At 43.0% G+C, this 10,413-nt stretch overlaps 3 protein-coding genes across 5 annotated transcripts; 2 read left to right on the forward strand and 1 right to left on the reverse strand.

Annotated features, from left to right (window-relative positions):
* Positions 1-98: 98 nt before the first annotated feature.
* ube2b (ubiquitin-conjugating enzyme E2B (RAD6 homolog)) lies at positions 99-4,802 on the reverse strand. 3 transcript variants are annotated; one of them, XM_085936039.1, is made up of 6 exons: positions 4,676-4,802; positions 1,761-1,841; positions 1,559-1,584; positions 1,325-1,414; positions 1,120-1,208; positions 99-1,032 (listed from the first exon to the last, which is right to left on the reverse strand). In XM_085936039.1, the coding sequence occupies exons 1-6, from the start codon at positions 4,693-4,695 to the stop codon at positions 904-906; spliced, it is 435 nt and encodes a 144-aa protein (XP_085792165.1). In that variant the 5' UTR covers positions 4,696-4,802; the 3' UTR covers positions 99-903. The 3 variants fall into 3 exon arrangements, with proteins under 3 accessions (XP_085792165.1, XP_085792164.1, XP_085792166.1); XM_085936038.1 differs by lacking the exon at positions 4,676-4,802 and adding an exon at positions 3,301-4,037; XM_085936040.1 differs by lacking the exon at positions 4,676-4,802 and adding an exon at positions 2,294-3,249.
* On the forward strand, positions 4,083-7,580 carry ppp2cab (protein phosphatase 2 catalytic subunit alpha b). Its single transcript, XM_085936034.1, has 7 exons — positions 4,083-4,652; positions 5,803-6,012; positions 6,095-6,268; positions 6,339-6,428; positions 6,492-6,653; positions 6,723-6,841; positions 6,924-7,580. Exons 1-7 carry the CDS (start codon positions 4,551-4,553, stop codon positions 6,994-6,996), a joined length of 930 nt encoding a protein of 309 aa, XP_085792160.1. The 5' UTR covers positions 4,083-4,550; the 3' UTR covers positions 6,997-7,580.
* A 579-nt stretch (positions 7,581-8,159) lies between these two features.
* On the forward strand, positions 8,160-10,411 carry skp1 (S-phase kinase-associated protein 1). Its single transcript, XM_085936037.1, has 6 exons — positions 8,160-8,317; positions 8,966-9,065; positions 9,155-9,228; positions 9,299-9,442; positions 9,703-9,843; positions 9,932-10,411. Exons 2-6 carry the CDS (start codon positions 8,969-8,971, stop codon positions 9,965-9,967), a joined length of 492 nt encoding a protein of 163 aa, XP_085792163.1. The 5' UTR covers positions 8,160-8,317; positions 8,966-8,968; the 3' UTR covers positions 9,968-10,411.
* Positions 10,412-10,413: the final 2 nt, after the last annotated feature.

The following is a 10,413-nucleotide window of genomic DNA, read 5'->3' on the forward strand; positions in this document are numbered from 1 at the left end:
TTTTCTTTTTTTATGATGAAAGATGACTTTTTTTTTGTATTTAAATAAGACTCTTCAAAATCATTTGGGTAGAGCAAACACACAAATGACTAAAATCGTCTGGAAAAAATGTGTTTTATTATGTTTTTTTATACAGCATATTGTTATAAGTATACTTTCCTTTGACAAATGTAACGTCCCTTCTGCTCAGTTGGGCCAAATCCTACATACATGATGCCACAACGCCAAGTCTTTTTCTTTTTCTTAATTTCCCGACCTTTTTCATTTGGATACAGGGAGTAAGTGACTGCTTTTTTAGGATTTCCGGCAAGTCTTTCTGTCCTTTTGCATCCGAGAAGAAAAATTCCACCCAGAATACAAACTTAACCTGACTCACCGCACTTTGTCCTTTGAAGGCGCTTCTTCTTCTACCCCGGGGCGGGAAAAACCTCCATCATTGTAAGATTCATCTTAAATTCACAGATTGTTCTTTACAGATTCAAAAAATGAAAGATGATATCCAATCAAAAGGCTTTTTTGAAACCCATTGCTGTGCGGAATACAAAAAAATGAAAGCTTTTGGTCATAAAACTGCCATTTCCAAACAAACCAAGCAGCAGCACACTCAGTGTATCAATCAAAAAACAAAGATATATTACAAGTTCTGTTAGCAATAACTTATTTCACAACATGCATTTTTTTTTTAAAAAAAAAAAGGAAAAAATAAAACATGATTCCGCCTCACTCTTGATATAACGTCCGTAGTTTAAGATTATTTTTTTGTGCAGGGTGGCACTTGTTGAGTTCTTGTGATATGCGCATCTCCAAACGCACGCGAATGCACACACACGCACACACACACACACACGAGGTAAAATGAGTGTGAGTGAGAGGAAGCGGAGGGGGGGGTGCTTGGTTGGGGTCTCACACGTCCACCCAGCTCTGCTCAACAATGGCTGTCACTCGTTTCTCGTACTCGCGCTTGTTCTCCTGGTAAAGCTGCGCCGCTTGGCTGTTTGCCGGGCTATTGGGGTTGGGCTCATCTAGCAAAGACTAAAAAAAAAAAAAAATTTATACAAAAATGAAATTGAATGAGTGGTTGTGACATCATCGAGTGTAATGGGTTAGGAGGGCACCCACCTGGATGGATGTGAGTATGGACGACACGTCATAGGTGGGGCTCCAGCGGTTCTGGAGGATGTCTAAACATATACTGCCGTCTGCGTACACTGAGGGAACAACAGTCAAAATAGCGCCAAACAAAATGACCTTTTTAAAAAAAAAAAAAAAAAAATACATTTAAGAGCAACAAATTTAGAAATACTTGTGTTGCTAATCTATTTACCATTGGGGTGAAACATTCTGGATACAAAGCGAACCGTGGGAGGCTTGTTTGGATACTCCTCTGAGAACTCAATCAGAAGCTTAAATGTTCCTACAAAATTAAAAATACACATTTTTTTTTAGGACAAGCATTATTGGTAAAGAAAAGCCACATTCTGCAAAAACGAAACCATATTTATATATAAATAACACATATCACCATGCCCATGAAAGAGTATAAAATATAGGACCTCACCATCTTCAAATGGCGTGCCGACGGGCCTGTAAAGACATAAGAAATCAGTCATCGGGAATGCTTGATTTCTTTGTTGACAGCAAAAACATACGGCAACCACCACTATGACTTAACTGTTTATTATCACACGTCTAGGTTGCCGGGCGGGCGGGATAACAAGAGAAAGAACAGTAGGGCGGTGCAGAACAAGCACGTGACTCACCCAAAAATAACAGCGTTCCATAGCATGATATTGTTCTCCGAAGGCGCTCCGCTCACACCGGTGGGAGGGTCCTCTTGAAGTCTGCACACGACAAACAAAAGCCCTCATCAATAAAGTTGTTATGCCATTAAAATATCTGATTATATAACCTGGAGAATAAAGTTTTTTTACAATACAACATTTTGTAAGGGACAAAGACAAAATCTTAAACACCTAATGTTTGGTCGCCACGGCAACACTATAGATTAAGCCAAGTGTGGAAGTAATATCAGGTCTGATCAGAGTTTCCACACAAGGTCCATCTGTGTGCGCGTGCGAGAACGCCCGACGCACTGCAATTAACCCCATTAACCATAAGCTCCCCCGAGCTCTTCTCTGGCAAAGAGACAAACAGTGTCTAGCAGCACTTCTGGATGTTCTGACAATCGTGGTTGGGTCCATAAAATGATGTCAGTTTATCGAGGCGTCACACCGCGAGATTAGTGAATATTACAACTCGAAATTTATAGCGTTTATTTTTTTCATTTGGTTACCTCATGTAGTCTGAAAGCAGCTCCTTGCTCTGCCTTACCCTTTGACATTTGGCCTGTTTTACTGCCACTTCTCCACTATCCTTCCCTCTCCTCTTCTGCTATGAGAAGGGGGCTTAGGAGCAACGATCAAATCTGAAGCTGACTGGAATCTGTGTCAATTGACCTGGGCAAGATCTGAAACGGACCACTTCTCCCGGTGGCGTTGCTAAGGAGGATCTGCATCAACCAACTGGGTCAGGTGTCTTAACCTGGGGCGTTTATTAAATGAACTCTTATTCTGTTCCAACTACACACAAAGATAAATAAGACTAACATCTGATGTAGGTTGAGATCAGGCGAAGTTGCTGATGTGTCTGTACCTCTATGAAGTTCTTTGAGACTCTTTTGTGACTAAGGGTCATTCTACGATTGCCATTTTAAAACCACGAACCCTCACCTGTATCCCACATTTCTATCCAAATTAACACTGGTGCAAACACAAAGGGTGACATTTGGTGCAAGACAACAGATTGCGACTATATAAGAACCATTGCCACTTTCAGCCATTTCAAAAGCATAAATCCCTTGGGGAATTTTTCGAATATAAACCACGATGCTACGCAAATTAGCATGACATTTTAATAATGTGATACCGATTGCTGCTTGCGATCGAACAGAACAAAATCCCATATGGTTAGTTTGGCAAGCAATTAAACTGGTTTCGGTTGGTCGTTCCTGTAATGTTAATCTCATCAACCAAAAACAACAGCCTGGCGCACCAGCGCTAGCTAGCGGCGTCCACGAAACAACTCGCCTCGGTTGGAACAGGATGAATACTTTCAAGTGTCACCCCAAATTCAACAACAAACGCCGTAGTATGTCACCTAAATGGACATCTGATGATCTTAAAAAACCAGCCTGGGTTCGGTCTAATCGCCGGTAGCTCGAGCTAAGCTAGGTTAGCTGGTATTAGCTTGATCGGCTAACCCCGTTAGCACGCCAACAGAAAAAAGGATGTACTGCGGTACCTTTTAAAATCCCTCATAAGGCGTCTCCTCGCCGGGGTGGACATTACTGAAATTTGAAAAAAATAAAATGTATATACAACGAAAGCAGGCGCATCAATCGATTGACGAGCGGTGTATTTCTTCCGCTGAAAGCCCCCCCTCCCCTTTTCTTCTCCTTTTTTCTCTTCTCTCTCTCTTTAACTCTCCCCAAAACAAGCGTCTGGCAGGCTCACTCTATGTGATGACGTCACTGACTGACGGCAGAGGCCCTTCCCCTTTAATGACGCACATGTGCCATAAGCGCACAACAATATTTGGCATGATTTATTGATAAAGTGATCAATTGTATGGTTCAGGGTGGTTTAAAAATATCAAAGATCTCAGCCTTTTGCCTCCTTATAAAACACATGATTGTGCTGTTCGAAAATGAGACATTTCTATTTATTTGTACGTTGATTTGTCGTTAGCATTGTTTTTAGCGTTAGCATTCAATTTCTCCACAAACTCCGGAAATACTTTCTTCATATGTTTTGACAGGAGGCAACAGTTTGAACTGAATGGAACCCTGAAGGTTCAAATGACGAGCTCCTCTCCATGTGACCCACATTCTCGTCATGCTAAACGCTTGGGCTTTCTATTGATAGCTTGAAACTCCATCGAGGAAAGATTAAGATAGATGAAACGGTAGTTTATATTTGCTGGAGCTTTGATGGCGTTTTTTACAGAAGCCCCTACTACCCCCAAAGGTCACCTCTCCTCAAAAATGGCCTTATGCACAGCTCTATCTGCTGGATCTGCTCTCGATGATGATCGCTGTGTTTGCTGACGTCTCAATTTGGATTTAAAATTAAACCACAGCAAGCGTTTATTATTATCCGGTTGTGATATTATAATAAACACTCGAATGCATCAAATAAAAAGTCTTCCAATTGCTCTTATTTTGACGGGCTTTTGTAAATGATGCTTAAACCCGGACGTTTACGAGAGATTAGCAGGCAGGGTGGATCTCCATCTGACGTCTCCTCCTCTCTTGCTCCTCCTCGACGCGCTTTTAATTGAACCCAGTAAGCGTCGCCTCCTCCTGACATCGGGGAGAGAGAGAGGGGGGGGACGACGACGCGACGGCGCCACCAACTGTGCCGACAAACAAGCAACTGACAGCCGCTGTCGCAGTCTGCTTAACTGCGGGAGACAAGACGAGAACATCCGACGCTTCCCCCCCGTCCATCCCCATCAATCCTATTTTCCCCGCTTCAGCATAAACACAGAAAATGGACGAAAAGGCGTTTACGAAGGAGCTGGATCAATGGATCGAGCAGCTAAACGAATGCAAACAGCTCACGGAGGGACAAGTGAAGAATTTGTGCGAAAAGGTGAGTTATTCTTCTTGACATGCCCGCTTCTAGTTAAGTCCATCGCGGATTTCTTGTCGCGCGTCTCGCCGTCAGCTGCTTTCCTGGCGTTCTTAAAATGGCGTCATCGGTTCGTATTTCACCGGGCCTACGTGCCTCTCAGGGCGGCGGAAAGAGCTGTCGCATGGCCGGCTTGTTGGTGGGCGTGTGGCCCGCCGCCGAAGTGGGAGGCACCCACTGGGTCAACAAGGGACTTTAAACCAGGGACCCGTATCTCTTATGTCCGCAAGATGTGACGCGTTTATGTTTCCTTTGGATCTTTAAACTAAAAGAAACAGATTTGTTGACATTTTTTTCATCCCGAGGATGTTATAATAAATAAATAAAAATTCCCCAGCCCTTCACCATCAAGCACACACACACTCTCTTCTAGCCTGGTATCTTTCAAATAGATAATAAATTGAGTGGTTTATTACAACTTTTAGTTTGGATTTTTTTTTTTTCCAGTTCTGATCTGGTTTTGCTTGGTTACTGGCCGTGCAGCAGAGTTGTTGACTCTGCAACGCGGCTTTGACCTTTTAAACACTGGCTTGTTGCTGAGGCAGGGACTTGATGTTACAGGGCTCATTTACATTTGTGCTACTGACAGCTCCCATTTTGCAGTTACTTCTAGATTTCAAAATAATCTTCCCCTTGGAAAGTGAAATGTTACAATTTTTACATTTAGTGAATCTTGTTCAATGGAATCTTTTAAAGATCATGTTTACTTCAGCATTATTTTACTCCACGGACTCGCTTTGTGTTACTAGGGCAACGGTTGGGAATGTTTATTTCCTCTACGTGGAGTAAAGGTGTGCCGCTTATTTTCACTTTTAGCAGCATGTCACATGGTTTCTATTTATATGTGACATTCTTGTTTAGTCATTGCAGCCACCGTCAATGAAAAATAATAGGCGCGAGAGTTAATTCGGGGCCGGCGCAGCTGACAAAAGCTGCTGACTGCTGCACTTTTCCCCCTCAAGTTGAGGTTCAACCTCAAAGGGCCATTAGGGTTAAAATGGTTGGAGCATCAATGCATATTTCTAAAACGGCTGCCCACTGCTTCACTCGGGCGGTTAAGGCCAGTGATGTAGTAGCGACAACAAAATAACATCTTCCCTATTTTATGTAGGCTAAGGAGATCCTGACGAAGGAGTCCAACGTACAGGAGGTGCGATGCCCTGTGACGGTGTGCGGCGACGTGCATGGCCAGTTCCATGACCTTATGGAGCTTTTCAAAATTGGCGGCAGATCACCTGACACAAACTACCTGTTCATGGGCGACTACGTGGACCGGGGCTACTACTCCGTGGAGACTGTCTCTTTACTTGTAGCACTTAAGGTAGCCTTCGTACAATACTTACGATTTTTTATTTTTTTTTCTTAGACGTCGATGGCATGTTCGATACATGTTTGTACGCTAGGTTCGTTTCCGGGAGCGTATCACCATTCTGCGCGGCAACCACGAAAGCAGACAGATCACACAAGTGTACGGTTTCTACGACGAGTGTCTGCGCAAGTACGGCAACGCCAACGTGTGGAAGTTCTTCACTGACCTGTTCGATTACCTCCCGCTCACCGCCTTGGTCGACTCTCAGGTAAGTTAGTGGGATGGATCCATAAGTTGATGCTGGAAGAAAAGACAGAGATGGTTTTTTTTCCCCCCAGATTTTTTGTCTTCACGGCGGTTTGTCACCATCGATTGACACACTGGACCATATTAGGGCGCTCGATCGCTTACAGGAAGTGCCTCATGAGGTAAAACAATAATATTGAAATATATTTTCTGAGGCCTTAATGACTATATATTCGATGTCTCAGGGTCCCATGTGCGACCTGCTGTGGTCAGACCCAGACGACCGCGGCGGCTGGGGCATCTCGCCGCGGGGGGCCGGCTACACCTTTGGCCAGGACATCTCGGAGACGTTCAACCACGCTAACCGCCTCACGCTTGTGTCTCGCGCCCACCAGCTGGTCATGGAGGTCAGTCTAGAAATGCTTACTTGGCTGGAAACGCCTGAAGGCTAACTATAAATTTGCGCTTGCCCTCAGGGTTACAACTGGTGCCACGAGAGGAACGTGGTGACGATATTCAGCGCTCCCAATTACTGCTATCGCTGCGGCAACCAGGCAGCCATCATGGAGCTGGACGACACCCTCAAATACTCCTTGTTAGTGTCGTGAATGCAATCTGCAAAACCCTTTTTATAAAGAGTGATGGTGTTTTTTAAAAAAAAAAAATTGTTCCCACAGCTTGCAGTTTGACCCAGCGCCTCGCAGAGGGGAGCCCCACGTCACTCGCCGCACCCCAGACTACTTCTTGTAACCTGCTTTGAAAATCCACCCCTCTCGTACATAATGGAGGACACAGCAGCAGCACACATTGTTCCCTCACACAACAACCGATTTAAGCATTTAGCAAGAAATGCGTGTGTGTGCGTGCGTGCGTGTGTGTGTGCGTCTGTGGAAGGACCAAAAGATGTGCCATAAATCCTCACGTTAAGAATTCCTGAGGACTTGTCTTGCATTAGGAAATATCTCACCAGGAAAATCAATGAATCAATCAAGTTCACTTGATAGTTAGTACTGACAATGGAGGAAAAAAATAGCATATATAAACCTTAAAATATATATTGAGGAGATGGGGAAAATCTGTTTGCACTTTTGTAAATCTTGAGAAATGTAACATAAAATGAAGACGAATGAAGACAATATTTACATTTTCTTTTTGTTATAAAAATAACGGTCCAGAGAACAAGGTTTTACCTGAGGTGTCTTGTCGAATGCGTGAAGGTGTGTGTGTGTGTGTGTGTGTGTGTGTGTGTGTGTGTATAAAGATCATCAACGCACTGAACTTAACCAAAAAGTTAACAGAGACGTGAAGAACAATAAAGGTGGGCTCCTTCATGACATGACAGTGCTACTAGTCATTTTTGTGATCTTGTTTTATCTCTGAATCATTTTACACATTTGAGAAATATTGGAGTGTTGTTGCCATAAATTGATGGCCTCGGAAATATGTTTGTGTGTGGTGGCTTGCTTACCTTGTGTGAATGCAATTTGGTTCTGAAATCTTTGGAAACTTCAGCAAAAAGTGAATCCTAGTCAATCTGCTGAAAAGAATAGGCAACCAACTTAATCACGGGAAATGGTCAAATTAAATAAAATGTCTTTGTGGAATATGGCTCTTGATCAATACTCCAGAATTTAAATATAATTTATACAGTGAAGGGTATTTTTGTAGTTTAAAAAGAGATGCCCATGTTATGTTGTCCATAAATTGGAACCAAACTATTATGCTATACAAATTTGTTGCCACCCGGAATCTATTAACGAAACCCCGCGTAAACATATATATATATTTTCATTATTGCATTACGAATTCCCTTCTGCAATGTAGCAATGAATACACCAATTAGTTCTCAAAATAAATTGTAATTCTATTTTAACATTTGTTATCATGTTTGAAAATCAATAAAAAATAAACAGCCCCGACGAGTGCTTGGTCCGTCCCTCCCCTCCAGTGTAACTGACAACGCCAGCGCCATAGCAGCACACACCAGCGTCTTCGACCCCTCAATTTTCCTGCTAAAACTGACAACAAAAGATAAAATTCCTCCTGCGGTTTTGGAATAAACACATTCGCGGTATGTTTAAAGAATTATTTCGTAAGCCGGACACGATTTGGGCTCGGATCGACCTTCTCTTCGGAGACGTCTTACTTTGCGTTTGCGAACAGGCCTTTTGTGAGCTAGCTTAGTAATGTAGCCTAGCCCATTCAACCTGCTCTGTTTATGACAGTTTTGTACCCGGTTCTCTGCTGTGAGCATCGTAAATTGTGACAAAATTCAGAATTTCATGTTCTTATGAGAGTCTAATTGAATGTGTTCAATCGGTACAAATGCAATATAGCATCGCCGACGCAGGATGCTAAACGGTTGTTAGCTGCCAGGCGTTTGTCGCTGTTATTCTTCAACGAGGACATCGTTGAACGTTAAATTGAACTCAAATTGTAGCTTTGTTTTTACTCATAAACGTCAGCGAAATTGAAATTCTGCTCGCCGTTTTCGGAGCAAAACTTACCGACTTGTCTGAAGAGATAATGTGACGCGAACGGTTGCTTCGAGCAGGCAAACTGGAAATGCTCAGTTTTCTATTTTACTTTTTAAATTAACAGTGCAAACAATAATGTTTGCCTTTTTTTTTTTTTACATTTGACTTGTTTGAAAGTCTTGTGATGATGATAAACCAAAAACGCATTAAAATAGAGGATCGCCAAAATGTATTTGTTTCAGAAAATGCCCACAATAAAGTTACAGAGCTCTGATGGGGAAATCTTCGAAGTGGACGTGGAAATTGCCAAGCAATCAGTCACCATCAAAACCATGTTAGAAGGTAACGCTAAGCTATCATTTTCATTGTCAACTCATCATTTCAACAACCTTTGGTCATGTAACGCATTAATGGCGCTTGTGAATTGACAGATTTGGGGATGGACGACGAAGGAGACGACGACCCTGTGCCGCTCCCAAATGTCAATGCAGCCATTCTGAAGAAGGTAATGCATCGAGATCTATTTTTAGATCTAGCCGTTTTGTTGTTTATATTTTTTATATCGCACGTGTCAGGTGATCCAGTGGTGCACCCACCACAAGGACGACCCCCCTCCCCCCGAGGACGACGAGAACAAGGAGAAAAGGACGGACGACATCCCCGTCTGGGATCAGGAGTTCCTCAAAGTGGACCAAGGGACCTTGTTCGAACTTATTCTGGTAAGGGTGATGTCGTCGTCATGTGACGGCACAGCGGCTCACTCGGTCTACTCGCATGTCTCCAAAGTTTCACAAGAGGTGCTGGCAAATAAAACTTTCCACGAAGTGAAATATGAACATGCTTGTTTACAAACATCCTCGCCTCGGAACGGCCATAACTCAAATGTCGCAATTCTGTCGGGCAACAAGTTTCAAACTACTTGACATTGAACTTCCATAGCTGTTCCTAATATTCTGCCATTTCCCCTCCTTTGGATCAGGCGGCCAATTACTTGGACATCAAGGGTCTGCTGGACGTGACGTGCAAGACAGTGGCCAACATGATCAAAGGCAAAACACCCGAGGAGATCCGCAAGACCTTCAACATCAAGAACGACTTCACAGAGGAGGAAGAGGCCCAGGTAAAAAGCTAGCACACTCACAGCTTCATTTTTTTGCCTAATTTTGCAAACGAAAACGCTTACGCCTTGGATTTGTCACCCCCTGCAGGTGCGCAAAGAGAACCAGTGGTGCGAAGAGAAGTAGTGCAGTTCGCCGCCAACACACACACACACACACACACACACACACACACCCCGAATATAAATGTGTCCGCTATTTTGCTTGCACTGGTCTTGTTCATACTTTGTTAATATTGACTCTATAGCTTACTTCCATACAGTTCAGTACACCTCGCCCCCTCCTCCAATCTGTGTACAAAACTAGCATGACATTTTTAACACGTGTCATTATTTAAATAACAACCCCACATCCCTTTCTTTCCGTGTGTTGTCGTCTCAAAAAGTTTTTGGATGACTTCTCCCCTGTGTTGGTATCAATTTTTTTTTTTTTTTTTACTAGACATTTGTTGTCTGTTAGGTTGATGGTTAAATGAGAAAGGCTCGGGAAAGGGAGATCATAGATTTTTAAGTGGGTTTCAACATGTAACACCTGTGATGGAAGGAGGGAATAAAAAGTTTCAAAAAGGAATT

Source organism: Syngnathus leptorhynchus, chromosome 17 (genome assembly GCF_054491065.1).
Source record: "Syngnathus leptorhynchus isolate UIUO chromosome 17, UIUO_Slep, whole genome shotgun sequence".
Lineage (NCBI taxonomy): Eukaryota > Metazoa > Chordata > Actinopteri > Syngnathiformes > Syngnathidae > Syngnathus > Syngnathus leptorhynchus.

Excerpts from the sequence above, each read along its gene's own strand:
- ppp2cab (XM_085936034.1), top strand. The coding sequence starts at position 4,551 with ATGGACGAAAAGGCGTTTACGAAGGAGCTGGATCAATGGATCGAGCAG. Across the intron at positions 6,013-6,094 it reads CTTTACTTGTAGCACTTAAG|GTTCGTTTCCGGGAGCGTAT; the intron begins GTAGCCTTCGTA and ends TTTGTACGCTAG. Across the intron at positions 6,842-6,923 it reads GACACCCTCAAATACTCCTT|CTTGCAGTTTGACCCAGCGC; the intron begins GTTAGTGTCGTG and ends TTGTTCCCACAG.
- ube2b (XM_085936038.1), bottom strand. The coding sequence starts at position 3,344 with ATGTCCACCCCGGCGAGGAGACGCCTTATGAGGGATTTTAAAAG. Across the intron at positions 1,585-1,760 it reads TGGAACGCTGTTATTTTTGG|GCCCGTCGGCACGCCATTTG; the intron begins GTGAGTCACGTG and ends ATGTCTTTACAG. Across the intron at positions 1,415-1,558 it reads CGGCACGCCATTTGAAGATG|GAACATTTAAGCTTCTGATT; the intron begins GTGAGGTCCTAT and ends TTAATTTTGTAG.
- skp1 (XM_085936037.1), top strand. The coding sequence starts at position 8,969 with ATGCCCACAATAAAGTTACAGAGCTCTGATGGGGAAATCTTCGAAGTG. Across the intron at positions 9,229-9,298 it reads ATGCAGCCATTCTGAAGAAG|GTGATCCAGTGGTGCACCCA; the intron begins GTAATGCATCGA and ends CGCACGTGTCAG. Across the intron at positions 9,844-9,931 it reads CAGAGGAGGAAGAGGCCCAG|GTGCGCAAAGAGAACCAGTG; the intron begins GTAAAAAGCTAG and ends CACCCCCTGCAG.